This window comes from Mobula birostris, chromosome 7 (assembly GCF_030028105.1).
Source record: "Mobula birostris isolate sMobBir1 chromosome 7, sMobBir1.hap1, whole genome shotgun sequence".
NCBI classification, from domain to species: Eukaryota; Metazoa; Chordata; class Chondrichthyes; order Myliobatiformes; family Myliobatidae; genus Mobula; species Mobula birostris.
The window spans coordinates 139352665-139378160 of record NC_092376.1 but is presented as its reverse complement, the minus strand read 5'-3'; the positions used below and the strand labels follow the sequence as shown (position 1 = coordinate 139378160).

The 25496-nt window shown below is 39.2% G+C and overlaps 1 protein-coding gene across 3 annotated transcripts in view; it reads right to left on the bottom strand.

Moving 5' to 3' along the window:
- Positions 1–3460: 3460 nt before the first annotated feature.
- Positions 3461–25496, bottom strand: part of LOC140200833 (CXXC-type zinc finger protein 5-like) — a 30902-nt gene continuing 8866 nt past the window's right edge. For all 3 annotated transcript variants that reach the window (XM_072264461.1, XM_072264463.1, XM_072264462.1), the window contains 2 exons: positions 10971–11943; positions 3461–6989 (listed from right to left, as the gene is read on the bottom strand). In XM_072264461.1, the coding sequence (XP_072120562.1) occupies positions 6945–6989; positions 10971–11765 (840 nt within the window). In that variant the 5' untranslated portion in view covers positions 11766–11943 and the 3' untranslated portion in view covers positions 3461–6944. The remainder of the gene's footprint in view (positions 6990–10970; positions 11944–25496) is intronic.

Here is a 25496-nt window from a genome sequence, read left to right as displayed (position 1 = left end):
TTTATGCAAGATGTTCAGCTCTAGGTCATTGAGAAACCATGGATGCACACGGATAGATGAGTCTCAAACAGGACCAAAAGGGGAGAATTTGGTGGTAAGAGAACAAAGGTTGTGGAGGAAAGGGAAGACAGTGCTTATTTTCCTTGCAATGTTTAGTTGGTGGAAATTCTTGCTTGTTGGACACCTGTCATGAGAAATTTATAGCCATGGTGTAGACAACAGAGTGGTGGAAGTGAAGAGAGCAATATATCAGATACTGAAATAATGTGCTTTCCGATCATTCATTATTTTCACTGAAGAATTTATTAAAATTACATTATAGGTGTAGACTAGGTTTTTTTGCCCCAAAATGGAAAAAAACACACTTGTTAAAATATTTCTACACCTTTGGTGCACTTTCTTATGTTACATTAATATAATGATGGTTCAGAGTGTGGGAGCGATAGATTAGATGAGAAAGATGGAAGCTGAGGGAGAGTTTAGCCTCATGGAAAGGTGGGAATTGTGAAATAAATAAGAGCAGGGGCAAAGTAGCCCATGAGCACTCTTATTGGAAGTGATGGAGAAGATTAAGACTGCAGTAGATGGGGCCAGTTAACTGAGATTTGAGACTGTAACGGAGAATCGTTGTGCTATCCACAATCCCTGATCACAGAAAACTGAGCAGTTTTGCCCCCTGAGCATAGAACCTAATGATAGTTTAGTCTGATTAATGTTTGCTGATGCACATTTTGGGCAGGCTTAACAAGAATTATTTGAATTACTGAAATAAGCAATTATTTTGAATATGGGGGGGGCAGAATTTAGTAGAATCCTTCATGTTAAATTTAGCATCAAGCCTTACTGGATTAGAGATAGAAAAATAGTGTCTAGTATCTGTGCCCTTTGATGTTGATTACATTTATATAATCTGATATAATTTGTATTTACTTATGATTTTTAATTTGGCCTCGTATATATGACTATATTGAATTATGTTAATCTACATAAGGCACTTCAAGCCTAGATCTTCACATATGAACAGTGCTATAAATAAAGTTATTATTGCGTTCATTTAAATACAATTCATGTTTGTTCAACTTACAATTAAAAGTTTTAGTAGTTAATTGATTTTCTTCCAGAATGCGGAACTCCAATAAATTGTGAGCCAAACAAAATCATAGTAGAGCATTACTTGGTAACCAGGATCAAAATCAATAAGTATGCAATCTACACACAAGTATACTAACCTGTACCATTCACCTTTATTTTCCATCAAATGGAGAGCAAAAGCTATAACACAGAACAAAGGGAAACACAATACATGTCAATCAGTACTTCCTATCAAAGAAAAATATCTTGAAATTATATATTCAATGTGATTTTCATTCAGGTACATAGAAGTAATGACACTCTTCATTCTAAGAAAAACAAATGAGGAAGCGTTTTAATAAGCCTTTGGCTACAATCACACATTGGGAATTAAGTTATTGCTGTGTATTGGTTTAGATTAGTTGCATTAGATACTACCCATTTCGTTCACAAATGAAACATAGCTAAGGAGAATAAACACAAAAGATAAATGACTCAGGAATGAACATTTATACACCATCTCTGTTAAACTCTTTGACATTCCAAAGCAATTTCTCATTAATTCTGAAGTGCAGATATTGTTGCAATGTACAATTACTTGCATTTATACAGCACCTTTAAATTAGAAAAAAAAACATCCAAGGCACTTCAGAGAAGTATTAACAAATGAAGTTTAACACAACATACTTAAGGAGGCACGAAGGGTAATTTAGGAAAAGGTTAGTTCAATTTTAAGGAGTGTCTTAAAGAAAGACAGGTTGAAAGATAAAAGGAACAGTGATTAAATTGCTCCAGGCCATTGGGAAGTGACAAGAGTTTGTAGAATTGCAAGAGGTTATAGAGATAAAGACAAGTATGTCCATTTAGGGATTTGAAAATATGGAGAACTCTAAAACTAGGGTGCTGTCAGATCAAATGCTAAACAGATCAGCCTGCATTGACTGTGGTTATGAGTGAGCAGGCTTGGTGCAAACTTCAACATGGACAGGAACTTTTGAGTGTGCACTCACTTGTGGAGGATGGAATTTGGGAATCATTTCGGAGTTCATTGCAAACAGCGAATGCAAGGATGTGGATTTCAGTCACTCAAGCAAGAGTAGGGCTGGAGCTTTGAGGATATGTGGTTGTAAACACTTCTCACCTTCAAGTATTATTCAAACATTGTGAACAAATGAACTGATCAGGAAACCAGATTGCAAGAATCAAGACAACGACGTCAGCTTTTCCAATAATTTGTTGCAGGAATTACTACCTTTTACAAATACCTCCTCTGATTTTAAAAGTTAATAAATTATTTAGTATTGGAAAGGTGGGTTAAACAAATATTTTGTTTAAAAATTTGCTTATTTCCTGTATTAAACAAATCGGTCCTAATATTTACAGAGAGTGAGCAGAACAGCATATATATGTGCTTTTGTAAGTCATTTTAGATTTCAGTAATTAGGGAAATGGACATGTTCTACTGACTTTAATGACAAGGCACACCATTTATTTTAAAGTGTTTCCCAGTGAAGAGATTCCAAGATACAGGATATACCTTGACATGAGTAAAAGTCTACATTTGGCACAGTTTCCAGTAACCAGTAAATTGCTGTAGAGGTTATGGGCTTAACTGAACCAAAATTGGAAATTAGGGGCATTAGGAAAGACAGCAGTTGAGGTGAGAGTCATCTGCCTATTGACACAAGGGAACTTGGAAATAATGTAGAATTGACAATAAAATTAGGAGAGAGGGCGACCAGAAAAGACAGGCACAGATGGGAGGAGTAACAGCATGAACCAATCAGGATACAAGAGATGTTGAGGGAACCAGGAGGAGCACATCTGCTCCTTTCCCTTTACAGTATAAGGGGTGCTACAATAAGCACTCACCTCTGAAGCCACTTTCTTTTAGCTGTGTTCTGCTAATAACCTTTAGCCAATGTGGAATAATTTTATTTTTTTGTCAAAGAATAAAGCTACAAAGAGTGATTTCAACATACACAAGCTTAACCCTTTGATATCCGAAACCCTTACTACAAATTTGTAAATGTATGTTTAATTTAAAACCTACTTAAAAGGGGCTAATGTGAAATTCAAGGAGTTGCGAATAATAATGTATGCCTCTTGAAGGACAAAGCCTTAATCACTATCACCCTGGTAATGTTGTTCCCCTGAGTTCTGACAACCTTAACAAGATCACCAATATACAGAAATTAGTAATTAGTTTTACAGACACAGCAGTTCATCTTGAACTCACCGATTGCTTGCTTTTATTGTCAGCACTGGACTTTGTCTGCCTCTTCACATTCTACTCAAATGTTTTAAACACTGAATTCAAACCATACAGTTGTTCAAATGATCAAATATGAGAAACTTACTAAATTTTACAGTACTTATTTTATTTGTATACAGAATCGCTACAGACAAGACACCATATTGCTGATGCATATATTTTGTTCCATTTTCTTTTGCTGTTTTTGCTTTAAACATACCAAACCTTAAGACCAGTTTACAACACTGAAATGAATTACATAACCAGAAAAAACTATATCCATATATTTTATGAGTTTCTTGGCAAATCATATACAATGCTCTTTCACAATATTTGGAAAGTATTTTCAGAATTAATAGAAAGAAAAAAAAATCAGTGCTTAAGCTGAAAAAGAGAACCGATGGTTTTAAGTATTATTTCAAATTCGTACGAACCTATCTTTATAACAGAAGTTCAATCCTGTTATCATATGAATGACCTTGAACCAATATTTGCAAAAATGAATATTTAAAAAAAATTATGCATTGCACCAGCCATTCTTTTATCCTCTAACTTATCATTCTAAAACTTGTTTCTGGGGAAAATGTTTTTTGTCATATATTTGTGCCCACCTTTTACTCAAAAATGGTAAGTTAAAACGTAGCAATTACTTTGGATAAGGCAGATCAGCAGTGATTGGTATTATCATAAATTGACAGTCACTATACCTTTGCTTTTGCCAGAGATAATTTCCACCAGTTCAAATTAGCAGCTATTTGTAACACCTATTAGCCAGCAACAGTTCTTTGTTTCAAACATATTGAACAATGGTGAATTCCGAAAGTGTTGTAGATTCTCCTGGGAGGTAGCAAAAAAACACAAACAACAGCAAGTGGCCAGCTGATTACACACCTCACTATTTTCTTTCACATTTTATCTGCTTTGCCTGGTTTGTCCTACCACATAAGGTTTTTGTTCCCATTCAACCTACCATCCCAAAAGCCCTGTGTTTCAGACAAGATGCTAATGTCAGTGCTTTCTCAAATAAGAATTTTGACTCTTTAAATAGAGTAAATGCATGTGTTAGAAGGGTGTGTTTATATCGTATATGCTGCGAGCTCATTCTTCCCATTTACATTGTCTGACTTCATTCTGCTTGTAAATTCAACTGTCCTGTCTAAATCAGAGCACAATGTATGCCTGAATGTATCCTGATCTGGAGCTCTCTTTCAATAGTTGATCACCTGGAGAGAGGAGAAATGTCCACTCTAAACTCTACTCTAAATGAAGAATGTACCCTTCCTGGACTTCAGTTCATGTGGCAATAAGGGAAACAGTATGAGATTCAATAGTCTTTGACCTCTCCATTTTGCACTGCTGTCAGATTGGAAGCAGCCTCGAGATGTTTACCTCATAAAGAGCACTAGCAACAGCAGTTTGAAACAGACTGCATTTATACAACATAATTAATGTGAATGTAGCTTAAATATATCTAATTTAAAATTCATTGAGTCAATTATTTAATTATGCAATTTTATGAGGATAGCATTGATAACACATTAGGAATTCAGAGCTTAGTTGGTGAGGTGCAATTAAGTTGCTCAGAAGCATTATATTTAATGTGTATTAATTGTTTTAATGTCCTGTAAATCAAAAATTAAAAAGCTGTTCTCCTCTCCATAATCATAATCATAAATGTTCTTACTTGCTGTTTTAATCATCAGAATACTGTTTACAGTGCTGTAAAATCTGATAACTGAAAATCTCCTGCTTTGTTTCTTCCAAGAACAATAACTCCCTGGGTTATATGGGGTTCCGTTCCTGAGAACTATCCATTTACCAATTAATTAATAAGTTGGAAATGAGCAACCTTTCAGGAAGGGAAAACAAGTGGGTGCCAGCAATAACAGAAATTCACTCAATTTCAGCCGGTCGCCACAGATCCGGTCGTAAAAGAGACAGATGCCATCAGAACCAACAAAACTCTAACAAGGAACTTCTTTTTAATCAAGCCACGCAGACATTTTCAGCATGAACTATTGAATGTTATTTTAAACTTTGAAGACTCTATAACCGACATCGATGATCAAGTACAGTTGACAGATTTGTTTTCAGGGAGACATTGTTTGTACGCACATAGAACTTAATGTAAGAGAATGCATAATCTTGGATTTACAATACATTAAGTTAATGCTTTTTGTAATCCAGGGAGCCCCTTTTTTTTGTTGGTCATTCTTAAAGAAGGTCTGTTATATGTAGAGCTTCTAAAGTTATGTGCTTTTTTTGATCCTCATAATTTTCATAATACTCATACTTTCTCCTGATGTAGTCAAGTACCATTCAGTCCATCCAGCTTATATCAGCTCTCAGAGCAAACCCTCCAATCGTATTCACAGTCTCATTTCCATGTATGGTATTCTCTCATCCATTAACAACCTCCGATTCTCTCATCAGTCACCAACACTGAGGCTACTTCACAATAACCAATTATCCTGGTAGCCAAAATGTCTCTGTGATGTGAAAGAAAACTGAAACACTGGGGTTGGGGGTTGGATTGAGGAGGAACCAACGCTATTACAAGAACATGCAAGCTCTACACAGGCAGCAACTGAGGGTTAGGATCAAATCCAGGTTGCTGGTGTTGTGAACCAATAGCACTCACTGCCACAATGAGTTTGAGAGAGCAACTAAACAATGATTCCTGTGATTTACCATGGATAGACTTTAATGGGGCATTGTATTCTGTAGGCAAGTAAGAGAATTGTATTAAGTGTACTTTTGTAGCAATGAATAATTTGCTGGATCATGAAAAGCCAACTTCCCTAAACAGCATTTCCAGAAATCAGTCTGCTCATCTTAAGGGACGCCAAGTGCCACATGCAAGGCTATGTGCCCCAAAATGAAATTGGACACACAAAAGAAACACTAATTTTCTACACAAAACAGCCAAAAACAGCCAAATCATTACAGAATGCACCATGCAAATCGGTGTGAAGCTGGTGATTTTACATGAAAACCAGTGGTAAAAGAACCACCACAGCAGTGATGTTAAATCAGTAATTTACAAAAATGTTTACAAATAAAATATAAAAATCATATTCTAGTGCCTACTTATGTGTTCAAGTTTCCAATGCCAAGAGGTGTCATTATGCAATGGCTACCCCGTGACAACTGGGGAAATATGCATTAAAATAGAGAGGAGAGGAAAGGTAGATTGGAAAAAGGCATGTAATTGAGCCATTGTGCTATGTCTAGAACAGTGTGTTCAACTAGTCTTAAAAGATATCTGTAAAATTAACTTCCTAAACAGTCCTAGCACCTTCCAACATACATAACAGACATCAACATCAAATACAAATAAAATCTGATTGTCCATACTCTGCCCATTTTGTCTTGGTACTGTATTTTACAGATTTGTTGTAATAGCACTGACACATTGTACAATGACTAAAGATATTTATTCTTACAACATAAAATTCACCTCCATAAAAACTGGAATGAAAGTTGCAGAAAGAGTTTTGGTTCTAAGAAAACACAGGGTGCGTCCATTTACTTTAGCCGACAATGTTTGCCTGAGACAATACAAGCAAGCAGACACATTGCACTTAATGACACAACTCTGGGAATTGCGTGCTCACATCTATTGGAACCATCGAAACGCTGCTCCTGACGGAAGAATCACTTTCTGCAATCAGAAAAGAGGGAAATCATTATTTAATATAAGCAATAAACTGTCATAAATGTACATGCATGAGTGTTGCAAAGCAAGATATTGTTAACTGCAACTGGTTATAGAGAGAAAGCACAAATAAACTATATAATACACAATGAGGCTATGCTACTTCTCTGAATAGCTACCTGATTTTGTAGGATAAAAGCATATCAGTACATCAGATGTACTCCTTTCAGAATAGGCAGCAAAAACAACCGTGACTTATTCATCATTGGTTCAACGTGTGGAGCTTCTTTGTGACTGCTCTTTAGGTTTCCAAAGTGAGAAAGTGAATAATGTGTCAGTACTTTGATTGACTCACCCTCCTTTGATAAGCATTCACTCTCTGAGCTCCACAGTTCACAGTGGATAGTGACAAAATACAGTTCCGTAACATCATTTCCAGTTGTTAACAATAAGAAAACATTACAGCCCATGGCAACAGTTTTTATTACAAATTTTCAAATTGTCCAGCCTCTTGTCTTTTTCATTCCCCTCAGGAGATTGTACTTCATATCAGAGTAAAAGAGTACCATTCCATAGTATTTTGTCATAAATAATGCTTCTTCACACAGTATCTCTACTGTTGCAGAGATACCACAATTGAGGACCCCTCTGACCAAACCTCAAATAGAATTTGCTGCATAACTATTCAAAAGTCCAGGCGAAACGTACTGTCCTGCTAACAGTAATTTGCCACCTCATTGCAACACAGCACAATGGGAGCAGCTAAGGCAAGCTGACCTTTTTAAAGTCAGAATTTTACTTACATTGAAACAATTGGATTCAACTACTGATTCAGCTACTTTTGCACTTCTGAAGAATACCTAATGCATTGATCAACTATCAAACCCCCTTTTGATCTGAATTATTATAATCAATCATAAATTAACTCCAAAGTATAGAACAAATATTTAATAAACCTTCATTTTATTTTTAAGAAGATGATAATTTAACCCAACCTTTCATTAGAACGAGGTGCCCCCAAAACTTAAAATGTATTTGCTAGTGAGATAACCTATCAAAGTAATCCCTCCAAAAGAGACAAACCCTACATTGATGAAGGCATTTATTTTTTACAAAAGGCACTAAACACGGCACTAAATTGGTTCCAATCAGTAATGTTTGTCTAAATATACTACTAGAAAATGTAAAGCCACTCTGCTGTGGATCACTGTGGGTGACACAGATATCATTTGCTCAAGGACACAGCCAGAACTCTGCGTTTGGCCTTAAACTGCCTTAATAAGCAGATTTGTTGTTTAGACAACAGCAGACAGTAATGGATATCAATAGTCATCTGCAAACTTGATGATGAAATAAACTGGCCTATTTCTCCCTCTTTATTGAAGATGGACCAGCCCAGAGGTCTGAGTCCAGATTATCGACATGCAGCAAAATAAAGTGGACACTCTAATATCAGGCTGCTCTGTCCAGAACATGTAAAGAAACGCCGTGGTCTCAAAGTGACCATTTATAAAATGAGTAGTTACTCAGTGATCTAGGTCTAGCGTGATATGAAATAATATCCTTTAATTAATTTATTCACGCTGCAGCATCTCTCTTGCAAATAGAAGCAGCTGACCATGCTGAAGCCTGAAGGGAAAAATATCCTCTCTTCTTCAGAGGACCAGGGAACCATTTTGAGCCTGACTTAGCTACTAGAGCAACCTGTTACAACATCCAAATGTCACAAAATTAGCCATAAAGAAAAACTTCTAATGCAACAGAAATTAACTTATTGCGGCACGAATATTCAAGTTTTCTTTCCAAGTGCTGCCTAAAAGTGGGAAGGATATAATTAGCAAGGTATTAATGCTACTGCATTTCTGACAGTGCCACAACACGGAAGGTACTTTGAAAAAAAACATAACAATTTCCAGAACATAATTTAAGTATTTATTTTGTATCAACAGCAAAAGATCAGTGACGCTGTGAGAGAACAGCTCCACCAGCTGCTCCACAATGTCACCTTGTTCCAATAAAACTAATAAAATATATTTTTTAAAATGAGTTGAACATATCCACTGATCCAATCCAGAATTCTGCCCACTTATTGCTTGAGGAGGGATAATCGTACGAGAACTATTTTCCACATAACCCAATTGTGATATTTATTCTAGACAACCAAAAAGCAGGAATAGTATACCTTTAGAAATAGTACAGAGCAGATTTGAAAATATTATTTGTAAGATTCATTTTCTTCATCAATTGATGAAATATTTTAAATTTTTATGATTATATTGTAACCATAGATTTCAATGTTCTTTAACACACATATTTGACTGGTTTAATAGGTCAAATTAGTTCCCATTATCAACTCCTCATATTTTTACAAGTGAAATGAGAATGTGCCTAGTTGTGAACCATAAAAACAAAATCAGAAATACATTCTGGCAAGTGAATATTATATGAGACATGTCACAGTATTAATCTATTACAAGACACTCATCTTTTTTTTGAAATTGAAGTGCTGTCAATGAACTAGCACACATGTTAAAATTACTTTTATTTACTATAAAGTACAATTACTGATTTTGCTGCACAATAATTAGGTTTTTTTCCCCTTATCTGTCGTCTCTAAGCCTTTCATAAACTCAGCTTTCATTTTTGTCTTAAGAATCTGAGTGAACATGGCCTTATTATGTAACTCAGTGGCTTCCACTAAATTCCCTTACAGCAGAGATTAACACTGGACCAGCTTGGGGGCTCAGAGTTCTTGCTTTGTTCTCTGTGCAATTCACTCAAAATCAGCCTAAAGATATAAAAGATGGTAGAATTTCAAATGCAAAATTAGATTCAAACAATTCAAGTTTCCATGATAGTTTGTGAGAGGTCAGCCTTGCCCACATGCATGGTTACTTTTCAAATCAAAGTAACAACTGATGAAGGGTCTTTACTAAAATTTCGACTGTTTATTCCCCTCCATAGATGCTGCCTGCCTTGCTGAGTTCTTCCAGCATTTTGTGTGGGTTGTTCAAGATTTCCAGCATTTGCAGAATCTCTGGTGTTTACGAATTAGCACCATTTTGTTGGCTGTGATTACTATGAACCATAAATCTTTTTTTGTTGGACACAAGGGGCTTGAAGCTCTGCTGCATATCCCAATGTTTTAGTGTATTAAGTAGCAGAATTTAACAGAAGACTTTATTGTTGCACATACTTGATTACTTTCTGAATTCTCTCTCAGTTTCCCTTGCTTGTCACATGCATGGCCATGGAGCCACAGGACACATACAGCATGGAATTTTACAGTATATACATGACTTATGATAGGCTCAGACAAAGTACATAAAATTAGCAGAAGGAAGGTCAGACTTGTACATAATTCTATTCCTTCTATCTTACTGACAAAAACCATAATTATATGAACTTCTTATTTAGTTAGATGCTTTCAAAGAACAAATCTTTAAATCAGAGCAGTAATTAAAAAACACAGCCAAATAAACAAAATAGGATACTTATACAACAGTATTCAACCAAAAGGAGGGTTTAAAAGTAAAATTCAAAAAATATTAATATACCTGTTTTAAAGAATAACTGTTCAAAACATCAAAATCGTATCATACATTCTGCATGATTTTCAATGAATAGACCAGATCGTCAGTTCAATGACACATGGCAGCTTTATAGCAGTTAAAAGTAATCTCAAAGAGAATTACCTGTATTTTGTACAAACTGATGAAGGGATTAAGTTTTCTCTTAAGGAAAGCATGCTTCAAAAAGAGCAATATTATAATCACATAATTGCCAGGGATGACTGTTTGATGATAGTACAATCTTGATGTGCTGAGGATTGTAAAAATCATTCAAGGATAACCATGAAAATTTACCACCATGTACATCAATAATATTCAAATTATTTCTCCTCATAAGTTGATGCATCTTGAAATCTTTCACCTTTTTTTCACTCTAAAGAAAGGTATTTGAGGAAAAGCCATGAGTAGTTCTTACCTCCAATGCTGCTGTAGGCTTTTTTTTAAGTTCCTCACATTTTCGCAGTTTGCAAATTTGGTGGCCCGTTTTGCGATTTCTACAGCTACTGCATTCCTCACAATTTAATCTTCTTCTGCAGGGTTCACACATGCCACATCTCTTTCTCTTCTTCTTTCCAGAATGAATAGCGGAAGCAAGGTCATTCTGCAAAGGATATTCTACCAGACCGGCCATCTGAAGCGCACTATCTGCCATGAATATCCCGGCAGGAGTCATAATAAAAACACCCGGATTCAATGGAATGCCACTCATGAAGGGCAAATCAACAGGACTGCTTATTGCTTCAGCTGCTGATACAACCTCCATGTCAGAAATACCAGCTTCTCGCTCACTGGAGAGGTAAATGTGCTCAGGTTCCACCTGCTTTTGATGATCTGTAGAAGGAATGATGTGCACTTCATTCTGTGCCTCTGACGAACTTTCCAGTGACCTATCGGATTTGTCTAACATGTGAGAGGCCCTTTTGTGCTTTGAGGTAGTACTGTTTTGAAGAACTGTTGAATCTTTTCCATTTACTAAGATATTTCCATTTTGCAGTTGCCCGTTCATTGAGCTGCCACTGCCAAACGTTGGAAAGCGTGTTGAAGAGCGAGGTTTTTTTAGAACTTTGCTTATCGGTTCATTTATTATACCACTCCTGCTCCGTTTTTCTAAATCGGCTGTAAGTTCATCGTCCTTGTGAAGATCCTTTTCTGTAGGGTCTGTGCTTGGAGTGACTTGTTGCTCAGTAGGTTGGCTGGCATTAGACATCATTAATGATTCGGCAGTGTATTTTGCAAACCACAATTACGTCGATTCTATAGGATTGAGCTTTCTTACCAAAATGTGCTGGAAAATTGTTGTAAACCTTGATCAACTCCAAAGCTGATCTGAAAACTGCTGTGTACCTTCTTTTTGGCACCTCTGCAGAGAACCAAGGGATCACCAGGCTCTTTAAATAAAGGAAATAAATAAATGGTTAACTTTGGCCTTACATTTATTGGAAGTCTTAAGAATTACTTTTGCTAGTGCGTTACAGAATTTCTGGTGTAAAACAGTAACTCATAGAAATCAATTGTCAAACATTACATAATTATTTTAAGAACAATAGGCCGTAAGACATGACAGCCCAGAATTAGGCCATTTGGGCCATCGAGTCTGCTCTACCATTCGATTACTGCTGATTTATATTCCCTGTCAACCCACTCTCTTGCCTGCTACACATAACTTTTGATGCCCTTACAAATCAAGAACAGATTGGCCTCCTTTTTAAATATGCTTGACTTGGCCTCCATTAACTGTCTGCGAAAATAAATCCAAAATATTCACCACTCTCTGGCTAAAAGAATTCCTGCTCTAAAGGAATATCCTTCTACTCTGAGGCTGTGCCCCAGTCCTAGATTCTCCCTCTATCGAAAACATCTTGTCTATGTCTACTCTGTAAAGGGCTTTCAATATTCTGTAAGTTTCAATGAGATTTCTCCATCATTCTTTTAAACTCCAGCGAGGACAAGCCCAGTGCCATCAGCGCTCCTCATATGTTAACCCTTTCTTTCTGGGAGCTATTCTTATAACCCTCCTATAGACCCTATCCAATGCAAGCACACCCCTCCAAATGTGGTCTGACCAACAGCTTACAAAGCCTCAGCATTATATCCTTGCGTTTCTACTCGAGTCCTCTTGAAACAAATGCTAACATTGTATACGCCTTCCTTAATACCAACTCAACCTGCAAGTTAACCTTTAAGGAATCCTGCACAAGAACTCCCAAGTCCCTTTGCATCTTTAATTTCTAAATTTGCTCCCCCTTTAGAAAATAGTCTATACCTTAATACCTTCTATCAAAAAAGATAACCATACATTCCCCATGCTTCATTCTATCTGCCACTTCTAACCTGTCCAAGTCCCCGCAGACTCCCTGCCCCTCTACCTATCTTTGTATATTCTGCAACTTGGCCACAAAGCCATCAATTCTGTCATCCAAATCATTGACATATAACGTGAAAAGGAGCAGTTCCAACACCAACCGCTGTGGAATGCCACAAGTCGCCGGCAGCCAAACAGAATGGCTCCCTTTATTCTCACTCCTGCCAATCAATCTTCTATCCCATGCTAGTATCTTTTTTGTAATACTATGGGCTCCTATCTTACTTAAAAGTTTAAAGTTCCAAGTAAAATTTATTATCAGAGTACATACATGTCACCACATATAATGCTGAGATTCTTTTTCCTGCGGGCATACTTTGCAAATCTATTGAACTGTATCTGTAAACAGGATCAACCATCCTCAAACTGTGCAAATGCAAACATAAATAAATAGCAAAAAATAATGAGAGCATGAATTAACAAGATAAAGAGTCCTTAAAATGAGGCCATCATTTGTGGGAACATCAGAAATAGAATGAGTGTAGCTATCCCCTTTTATTCAAGAGCCTGATGGTTGAGGGGCTGTAACTGTTCTTGAACCTGGTGGTGAGAGTCCTGAGGCACCTGTACCTTCTACTTGAAGGCAGCAGCAAGCAAGGAACATGGTGAGGATAATGGATGCTATGGCAACGTTTCACGTAGATGTGCACAATGGTTGGAAGGGCTTTACCCATGATGTACTGAAACAAGTCTACTACCTTTAGTAGGATTTTCTGCTCAAAAGCACTGGTGTTCCCATACCAGGCCATAATGCAGCCAGTCAGCACACTTTCCACCATACATCTATAGAAATTTGGCAAAGTTTTTGATGACATGCCGAATCTTCGCAGACTCCTGAGGAAGTCGAGGCACCTCAGCAGCCTCTTATGCGGCACCTTGTCAAAGGCTTTCTGCAAATCCAAGTAAACAACATCCACTGACTCTCCTTTGTCTTTCCTGCCTGTTAATTCCTCAAAGTTTTCCAACAGATTTTCCCTTAAGGAAACCATGCTGACTTCAGCCTATTTTATCATGTGCTTCCAAGTACCTCGAAACCCTATCCATAATAATACTCTAACATCTTACCAACCACTGAAGTCAGGCTAACTGGCCGATAATATCCTGTTACTTGCCCCCTTTTTTTTTGCCAATTTTATATGCTTTTTTTAATCTCTTATTGTAATTTGTGTCCCATATTCTGGCTATTCAGAGGCCTGTACTGAACTCCCATCAGGCATTCTTTACTCTTCCAGGTTTTTCACTCTACCCAAAAGGATTCTAGACCTTCTGATTCTATGTCAATTCTTTTCAAGGATCTGCTTTCACTTTTTAACAGCAGGGCCATCCCAACCCCTCTGCCCACTCACTTGCCTGTCTTTTTCGATAGGATGTGTATCCTTGGCTGTGATCTTCTTTCAAGCACAATTCTGTATTGCTCACGACATCGTTTCTGCAAATTTCTAGCTGTGCCATAAGTGCATCTATCCTATTTTGTATGCTGGCATGCATTCAAGTATAACACCTTCAGTCCTGTATTCACCACACTTCTTTTCAATTTTGTCTTCATGTTGCATGAAGTTAAATTCTTATCACCTTCTAAACTTTCTGACTTATTCTTTATTCTGAAGACCTCAGTAAACCTCTTGCACTCTCTTTCCCTTTTACTTTATCCATACTTTCCAAGCTGTTGAAGCTATCCTCCCATTATTTAGATGAAAGCTTATCCACAGCCCTAGTTCCACAATCCATCAGGACTTTGGTTCCAGAATGATTCAGTTGTGTGTGCCATCGAACCTGCTCCTTCCTTTCCCAATACTCTACCATTTTAATGCATTGCAAAGACAAGATTTGTAACATCACTGATATTCATGTCATATAAAACTTACTAAATCCTAAATGAGCTTGTGAGATTTTTATGCATTTAAATTTCTCTCACTTGACCACAAATATTATCTTATCCTGTTTTATAAAAGTAAAATACCAAACATGTTAACGGGGTATGAATTGAATTGTCAACTCAAAAACAAGCATCTCTGCAAAGAATCTCAACCACTATTACCTCAGACCAACTATTGTGGCACTGTACTGTAAAACATATAAGCTACTTCATTCTGATGAATTATGAATTAATTTATTTTATTTTGTTACTTTGAGATACAGCATGGTAACAGGCCCTTCCTAATGTGGTCAATTAACTTACTAACCCATATGACTCTGGAATGTGGGAGGAAACCAGAACGTCTGGAGGAAACTTGAGTCCTCACAGGGGGAACATACAAATTCCTTGTAGACAGAAGCAGGAATTGAACCCCTTGTCCTCATCTACCAACCCACCAGCCTCCGGATCCAGCACATTATCCTCTGCAACTTCCGCCACCTTCAACAAGACCCCACCACTAAGCACATCTTTCCCTCTCCGCTTTTGGTAGGGATCGCTCCCTCCGCGACTCCCTGATCCACACGTTCCCCCACTCCCCCGTGGATCTCCCACCCGGCACTTATCCCTGTAAGTGTAAGTGCTACACCTGTCCCTACATCTCCTCTCTTGCCACCATTCAGGGCCCCAAACAGTCCTTCAGGGTGAGGCAACACTTCACTTGTGAGTCTGTTGGGGTCATCTATTGCATCTGGTGCTCCCGGTGCGGCCTTCTCTACATCGGTGAAACTCGACGCAGATTGGGGGACCGCTTCATCTAGCACCTCCGCTCCATCCACCACAACAGACAGGATCTCCCAGTAGCCACCCACTTCAACTCTGCTTCACATTCCCATTCAGATATGTCCATATATAGCCTCCTCTACTGCCATGATGAGGCTAAACTCAGGATGGAGGAGCAACACCTCATATACTGTCTAGGTAGTCTCCAGCCCCTTGGTATGAACATAAATTCTCCAACTTCCGGTAATTCCCTCCCCCTCCCTTCCCCCCATCCCTGTTTCACTCTGCCTCCTCCCCCAGCTGCCTACTACCTACCTCATGGTTCCGCCTCCTTCTACTACCCATTGTGTTTTCCCCTATTCCTTCTTCACCTTTCCTGCCTATCCCCTCCCTACTTCCCCTCCCCCACCCCTTTATCTTTCCCCTTACTGGTTTTTCACCTGGAACCTATCAGCCTTCTCCTTCCCACCCTCCCTCCACCTTCTTTATAGGGCCTCTGCCCCCTCCCTCTTCAGTCCTGACAAAGGGTTCTGGCCCAAAACGTTGACTGATCATTTCCACAGATGCTGCCTGACCTGCTGAGTTCCTCCAGCTTGTTGTGAGTGTTGCTTCGACCCCAGCATCTGCAGAGTATTTTGTGTTTGAGCAGGAATTGAACTCCCGGTGATGGGGCTGTAAAGCGATGCACTAACCACTGCACTACCCTGCTGCCCACAGTTTAAATATTGTTTTAAACATAGATAAACATACAAAAAAGATGTGTGTGCATCCTTTAGTCTGTCTTACCACAGTCCTACTTTAAAACAACAGCTATATCAATGTCAATAAACCTCAACTGTCGTATTCTTCGCTGTGCTTGTTGTGAAATGGGGAAATAGTTCTTATATTTTCTAAGTATGTGATATGGCATTGTTTGCACATTGAAAATTAGATCCTTTGATGTCAATGGGACAAAATCTCAGAAGCAGAGTTCAAAATACACATGTAGAAGGAGTACTCAACAGGATGAATAATTACCCTGTCAAGTTTGTGATAGACATTTTGAATATTTTACCTAGAAGGAAATTATAATTATCCCAGGTAAAGAAATTGATACTGGGCAAGCTATTCAACAGAATCCCGCTGAGGAACTTCAGATACAAGAGTCAGAGTGATTGTTAAACAGTGTTTTCAGGGACTGATATTGAAAGGGTCATCTTTGATCTCAATTTCTTATATAGTGGAGTCCAGTTAATTGGGCCATTGGTTAATCAGGGCAGCCGCTTATTTAGGACAATCCTTAAAGAACCAAAACTAATTGAGAAAGTAGCCAGGATTCCCTTTGTTTATTTGGGACACTATGTCGCTTAATTGATACAGGAGACTGTTGCCGATCAGTTTCTAACTAGTGTTAGTTGTGAGTACTTGCATGACCCTTAGACACTACACTGTGCTTAGAGCAAACAGTTTTTAAATAGCGTCACTTGAATGTTTGTGACTTTTGTCACTCATAGTTAGCGAGAAATAAGCAGTAAGACAATTCAGAACTGTTTTGTTCACTGTGATTTCAAGCATTCAGGCCTGGAGATATGAAAAATGGCTGGGAGTTCAAATGAAGCAATTTCACTACTTCAACTACAGGAACAATGAAGAATTTGAAGGTGTTAAGAATAATCTTAAATGTTACAATTAAACTGAAGATTTGCAGGATGCCATCGTCAAAAGGATTGTATGAAAGCAATCCATTATCTGCTGTAGACGTCTGCGCTGATCTTGTTCATTTACAGTCAATCAAAAGAACACATCAGCATACATTGAATTCCTTTGTCAATAACAATTTGGAGCTAATATATAGCTTTCTCATCCTATAGTGTAGGGGTACTGTTCTAATTTGTTCTGTATGTCATTTAAATACAACATATGTTACTCAGTTGAAGTTAGTTTGTATGGTTATACCTTTTTAACTACTTCCATGCAATTTTGGCTAATTGGGGCAGCCATTTTAATGAAGACACTTGGCGATTTAGTAGTGTCAGCTATCTGTTGTCTGCTTCTGAAATTCAGCTTGGAAGCAAAGTTCAACCAGAATAAATATTACATACACATGCTTATCCCAAGCAATGGAGGATACATTTCAATCTCATTGTCTCCAAAAGAAGCTCAAAAAAGCTGTCTTCAAGGACTGATAGTGAAAGGATCATCTCTGATCAAAATTTCTCATATTATAGACATGTACGATTGTTGAAAACCTTGTGGCAATTGATTGTGAGCAAATGCTGGTCAAAATAATCACAGGCCAAAGTCAGCTTTACATCATTTAAACAGTGAAATAGCTTCCATGTAAATAACTTCAATTCCACAATGAAAGAGGACAAACACCAGGAGGAACACTCTACAATTCGGTTGACTCCATCTTTACATAATTATACCTTGCTATTTTATGTAAAAAGTAGTAATTGTGTGAAGAGGGCATGGTTCAACACAGGGTTATTTCATTTTAGATCCTTGACAGAAATGCCTCAGCTGCCTCATTTGGCAGGTAACGGGCATAAAGATCTGGACAGAATCTCAGCATATATTATCATACACCCTTCTAATTTAAAGGGTAGAAAGTCAAGCTAAATTTTAACTCCTGATTGCTATTTCATGCTCTTTGGTTGAAGCCAGCATTGGGTTTGGCATAATATTCCGTGTCTAAATGCAATCAGCCAACATCTGCAACCTAGAAACAGACACAAGCTTTTGTACAAAACCAGTGGATCCACTCCCAGCAGGAGTAAATTGAGCATAAGCTCATTCACAGCCACTTTAATTTCTGCTTCGAAATTCAGCTTCACTTATCAATCTTAGAAGCAAAGTTAAACAAGAACAGATTCCAGACCTAATCAGTTCCCCTCTACCACCACTCTGCTCCGTCTAGCGGAATTAGTCCTTACTCTTAATAATTTCTCCTTTGGCTCCTCCCACTTCCTCCAAACTAAAGGTGCAGCTATGGGCACCCGTATGGGTCCTAGCTATGCCTGCCTTTTTGTTGGCTTTGTGGAACAATCTATGTTCCGTGCCTATTCTGGTACCTGTCCCCCACTTTTCCTTCGCTACATCGACGACTGCATTGGCGCTGCTTCCTGCACGCACGCAGAACTCGTTGACTTTATTAACTTTGCCTCCAACTTTCACCCTGCCCTCAAGTTTACCTGGTCCATTTCCGACACCTCCCTCCCCTTTCTAGATCTTTCTGTCTCTGTCTCTGGAGACAGCTTATCCACTGATGTCTACTATAAGCCTACTGACTCTCACAGCTATCTGGATTACTCCTCTTCTCACCCTGTCTCTTGCAAAAACGCCATCCCCTTCTCTCAATTCCTCCGTCTCCGCCACATCTGCTCTCAGGATGAGGCTTTTCATTCTAGGACGAGGGAGATGTCTTCCTTTTTTAAAGAAAGGGGCTTCCCTTCCTCCACTATCAACTCTGCTCTTAAACGCATCTCCCCCATTTCACGTACATCTGCTCTCACTCCATCCTCCCGCCACCCCACTAGGAATAGGGTCCCCCTGGTCCTCACCTACCACCCCACCAGCCTCCGGGTCCAACATATTATTCTCTGTAACTTCCGCCACCTCCAACGGGATCCCACCACTAAGCACATCTTTCCCTCCCCCCCCACTGCATTCCGCAGGGATCGCTCCCTACGCAACTCCCTTGTCCATTCGTCCCCCCCATCCCTCCCCACTGATCTCCCTCCTGGCACTTATCTGTGTAAGCGGAACAAGTGCTACACATGCCCTTACACTTCCTCCCTTACCACCATTCAGGGCCCCAAACAGTCCTTCCAGGTGAGGCAACACTTCACCTGTGAGTCGACTGGGGTGATATACTGCGTCCGGTGCTCCCGATGTGGCCTTTTATATATTGGCGAGACCCGACGCAGACTGGGAGACCGCTTTGCTGAACATCTACGCTCTGTCCGCCAGAGAAAGCAGGATCTCCCAGTGGCCACACGTTTTAATTCCACATCCCATTCCCATTCTGACATGTCTATCCACGGCCTCCTCTACTGTAAAGATGAAGCCACACTCAGGTTGGAGGAACAACACCTTATATTCCGTCTGGGTAGCCTCCAACCTGATGGCATGAACATCGACTTCTCTAACTTCCGCTCCCCCTCCCCTTCGTACCCATCTGTTACTTATTTTTATGCACACATTCTTTCTCTCACTCTCCTTTTTCTCCCTCTGCCCCTCTGAATATACCCCTTGCCCATCCTCTGGGTCCCCCCCCCCTTGTCTTTCCTCCCGGACCTCCTGTCCCATGATCCTCTCGTATCCCCTTTTGCTAATCACCTGTCCAGCTCCTGGCTCTATCCCTCCCCCTCCTCTCTTCTCCTATCATTTTGGATCTCCCCCTCCCCCTCCAACTTTCAAATCCCTTACTCACTCTTCCTTCAGTTAGTCCTGACGAAGGGTCTTGGCCTGAAACGTCGACTGCACCTCTTCCTACAGATGCTGCCTGGCCTGCTGCGTTCACCAGCAACTTTGATGTGTGTTGCTACAATTAGTACATATGCAAGTTTATCCAAAGCAATGAAAGATATATTTCAATCTCATCATCTCCAAAAGAAGATCAAAAAAGTTGTCTGCTGTCTATTTTAAACTTCAACAATAACCTATACTTCTATTCTTATCGAAGAATATAGGGTCATAAAATCATACAGAATCAAAATTCTATATGTTCTTCTGGGCACCATATCCAAGGCAACCATCAAGAACCCATCGACAGTAATTCTACTCTATTATCAGTTCAATTTGGTTTTCATAGACATTAGAAACAAGGTTATTATGCAATATTTAACACTTCTATAATTAAGCACATATTGCTGCTTACACAGGATGTAATATGTATATATTTTGTGGATTCAGATGAAGATTAAATATTATATATAAGAAACAAATGAGGAAATCTTCATTTCCTGTTTGGTAATTAAATCAATGATACAGAGGTTGGATCTGGGAAAAAGAGAAGCTACTGAATAATGAATCTCAGAGTTAGGTCATTTATACCATGTCTCAAAGACAAGAACCTCTGCAAGAGAAACAAATTCTCTTCCATTAGCCAGCACAACTTTCTTGCTTCGATACTGTTTTCATCTATATCAGTGGTTCCTAAACTTTTCTGGGTCACCGCTCCCTTGGTTTCCAGACCAGGTCTCCAACAACTCCCTCTCCCTTTCCGGCCATTACAAAACAACTATAAAGAATTTTGATTTACGATGCACAGTGAAAGATTCCTGCCACTGCCTATAAGGTGTTTGTACGTTCTCCCCTGACTATGTTTCACAGAAACATAGAAAACATACAGCTCAATACAGGCACTTCAGCCCACAAAGCTGTGCCGAACATGTCCCTACCTTAGAACTACCTAAACTTTACCCATAGCCCTCTATTTTTCTACGCCTCATGTACCCATCCAGGAATCTCTTAAAAGACCCTATCGTTTCTGCCTCCACCACCGCCGCCAGCAGCCCATTCCACGCACCCACCACTCTCTGTGTAAAAAACTTACCCCTGACATCTCCTCTGTACGTACTTCCAAGCACCTTAAAACTATGCCCTCTCGTGATAGCCATTTCAGCCCTGGGAAAAAGCCTCTGACCATCCACACAATTAATGCCTCTCATTATCTTGTACACCTATATCAAGTCACCTCTCATCCGCCGTCGTTCCAAGGAGAGAAGGCCAAGTTCACTCAACCTATTCTCATAAGGCATGCTCCCCAATCCAGGCAACATCCTTGTAAATCTCCTCTGCACTCTTTCTATGGTTTCCACATCCTTCCCATCGTGAGGCGACCAGAATTGAGCACAGTACTCCAAGTGGGGTCTGACTAGGGTCCTATATAGCTGCATCATTACCTCTTGGCTCTTAAACTCAATTCCACGATTGATGAAGGCCAATTAACCGTATGCCTTCTTAACCACAGAGTCAACCTGTATAGCAGCTTTGAGTGTCCTATGGACTTGGACCCCAAGAACACTCTGATCCTCCACACTGCCAAGAGACTTACCATTAATGCTATATTCTGCCATCATATTTGACGTACCAAAATGAACCACCTCACACTTATCTGGGTTGAACTCCATCTGCCACTCCTCAGCCCAGTTTTGCATCCTTTCAATATCCTGTTGTGACCTCTGACAGCCCTCCACACTATCCACAACGCTCCCAACCATTGTGTCATCAGCAAATTTACTAACCCATCTCTCCACTTCCTCATCCAGGCCATTTATAAAAATCACCATGAGTAGGGGGTCCCAGAACACATCCCTGAGGCACACCACTGGTCACCAGCCTCCATGCAGAATATAACCCATCTACAACCACTCTTTGCCTTCTGTGGGCAAGCCAGTTCTGGATCCACAAAGCAATGTTCCCTTGGATCCCATGCCTCCTTACTTTCTCAATAAGCCTTGTATGGGGTTCCTTATCAAATGCCTTGCTAAAATCCATATACACTACATCTACTGCTCTAACTTCAACAATGTGCTTAGTCACATCCTCAAAAAATTCAACCAGGCTCGTAAAGCACGACCTGCCTTTGACAAAGCCATGCTGACTATTCCTAATCATATTATGCCTCTCCAAATGTTCATAAATCCTGCCTCTCAGGATCTTCTCCATCAACTTACCAACCACTGAAGTAAGACTCACTGGTCTATAATTTCCTGGGCTATCTCAACTCCCTTTCTTGAATAAGGGAACAACATCCACAACCCTCCAATCCTCCAGAACCTCACCCATCCTCATTGATGATGCAAAGGTCATTGCCAGAGGCTCAGCAATCTCCTCCCTCACTTCCCACAGTAACCTGCGGTATATCTCGTCCTGTCCCGATGACTTATTCAACTTGATGCTTTCCAAAAGCTCCAGCACATCCTCTTTCTTAATATCTACAGTCTCATGCTTTTCAGTCCACTGCAAGTCATCCCTACAATCGCCAAGATCCTTTCTCTTAGTGAATACTGAAGCAAAGTATTCATTAAGTACCTCCGCTATCTCCTCCGGTTCCGTACACACTTTTCCACTGTCACACTTGATTGGTTCTACTCTCTCACATCTTATCCTCTTGCCCTTCACATACTTGTAGAATGCCTTGCGGTTCTCCTTAATCCTGTCCGCCAAGGCCTTCTCATGGCCCCTTCTGGCTCTCCTAATTTCATTCTTAAACTCCTTCCTGCTAGTCTTATAATCTTCTAGATTTATATCATTACCTAGCATTTTGAACCTTTCGTAAGCTCTTCTTTTCTTCTTGACTAGATTTACAACAGCCTTTGTGGACTACGGATCTCTTACCCTACCATCCTTTCCCTGTCTCATTGGAACGTACCTATGCAGAACCCCACGCAAATATCTCCTGAACATTTGCCACATTTCTTCCGTGATAACATCTGTTTCCAATTTATGCTTCCGAGTTCCTGCCTGATAGCCTCATAGTTCCCGTTACTCTAATTAAACATTTCCCTAACTTGTCTGTTCCTATCCCTCTCCAATGTTATAGCAAAGGAGATAGAATTGTGATCGCTATCTCCAAAATGCTCTCCTACTGAGAGATCTGACATCTGACTATGTTCATTTCCCAATACCAGATCAAGTACAGCCTCTCTTCTTGTAAGCTGATCTAGATATTGTGTTAAGAAACCTTCCTGAACACACCTAAGAAACTCCACCCCATCTAAACCCCTCACTCTAGGGAGATGCCAATCAATATTTGGAAAATTAAAATCTCCCACCACACAACCCTATTATTATTACAACTTCCCGAAATCTGTCTCTCGATCTGCTCCTCGATGTCCCTGTTACTATTGGGTGGTCTATAAGAAATACCCAGTAGAGTTATTGACCCCTTCCTTTCTTTTCAAATCTTTTTATTGTATATATAGGAAAAATAACATGAGTACATCGAAGTAACAACACTTACAATGCCTCAAAAAAAACCATCATCTTAAAGATTGAAAACAAAATTTTGTGATAACAAAAAAAAACCTATTGAGCAGAAAAGTAAGAAAAAAAAGAGAACCCATTAGGTGTACAACCCCGGAGCCATGCGTCATACAAAAAGCTTCTAAAAATAAACATCAAACCGCCAGCAAGAAAAGAAAATATACTAAAAAAATTTACAATTAGATCGTGGAAAAATTGTATCAATTAACTCGAATGATCATAACGAGCAAATGAGCCCCATCTTTTCTCAAAATCAAATAAAGGTTCAAAGATTCGACTTCTAATTTTCTCCAAACTAAGACATAGCATCACTTGAGAGAACCATTGTGACAAAGTGGGAGCTGATGTATCCTTCTACTTCAACAAAATGGCCCTCCTAGCTATCAGTGTAACAAATGCAATAACATGTTGGTCAGACACAGAAATACCAAGAATATTTTGAGGAACTATTCCAAAAAGCACAGTTAACTTATTAGGTTGTAAATTAATTTTAAGTGCTTTAGAAATTGTTGAGAAAACCGACTTCCAGAACTGTTCCAATATAGAACAAGACCAAAACATATGTGTCAGTGTAGCTATCTCAGTTTTACATCCATCACAATGACTATCAACATTAGGAAAGATTTTAGAGAGTCTCTCCTTTGTCAAATGATAACGATGTACAATTTTAAATTGAATCAATGAATGGCTAGCACAAATTGAAGAGTTAACCAACTTCAATATCCGCATCCAATCCTCCCTCATAAAAGTCAAATTAAGTTCCTTTTCCCAATCCTGTTTAATCTTAGACAAAGGACGCTTATCCCATTGTAATAGTAAATTATAAATTCTTCCAATAGAACCCTTAATCAAAGGATTCATACTCATAATAGTATCTAACAGGTCAGCCTCCAATATGTAAGGGAAATTACTTAAATATTTTTGTAAAAAATGTCTAACTTGAAGGTATTGCAGAAAGTGTGAGTATGAAAGAGAATATTTATCAATTAATTGTTCAAAGGACATCAATCTATCTTCTTTAAATAAATCCAAAAAAGAATTAATACCTTTATTTTTCCAAAGTAGAAAAATTTGATCACTCAAAGAGGGCTTAAAAAATTTAAACTTTGTAGTTTAATTTACCGATATTGACCCCTTCCTGTTCCTAACTTCCACCCACAGAGACTCCATAGACAACCCATCCATGACTTTCTCCTTTTCTGCAGCCTTGGCACTATCGCTGATCAACAGTGCCACACCCCCACCTCCTTTGCCTCCCTCCCTATCCTTTCTGAAACATCTAAAGCCTGGCACTTGAAGTAGCCATTCCTGCCCCTGCACCATCCAAGTCTCTGTGTCTCTGTAATGGCCACAACATCATAGCTCCAAGTGCTGATCCACGCTCTAAGCTCATCCGCTTTATTCATGATACTCCCAGCATTAAAATAGATACATCTCAAACCATTGGACTGAATGCATCCCTTCTCTATCACATGCCTATCCTCCCTTTCACACTGTCTCCAAACTTTCTCTATTTGTGAGCCAACCTCCCTTTCCTCTGCCACTTCAGTTCGGTTCCCATGCCCCTACATTTTCTCTGGGTGCTCCGGTTTCCTCCCACATTCCAAGGACATGCTGATTAGTAGGTTAATTAGTCATTGTAAATTGTCCTGTGATTAAGCGAGGGTTAAGTCGGGGTTTGTTGGGGGAGGGCTGTAGAAGGGCCAAAGTGCCTGTTCCGCGCTGTACCTCAATAAATAAACAAATCATAGGAACTGCAAATTCTCTGCAGTGACAAATAATTGCAAACATATTCAAATCTATTTAAAGCTACAAATACAATTATCTCTTGATTTAACTACAGTAAACACAATTTTCATAAACAATTTTGGAGGATACTAGTAGTGCAACTATTCACTACTTCATTGCTCTTTCAGTTTTCAACGTGGTAGATGGGCTTGGTACAGTGAAATCAGGCTGAAATGTCA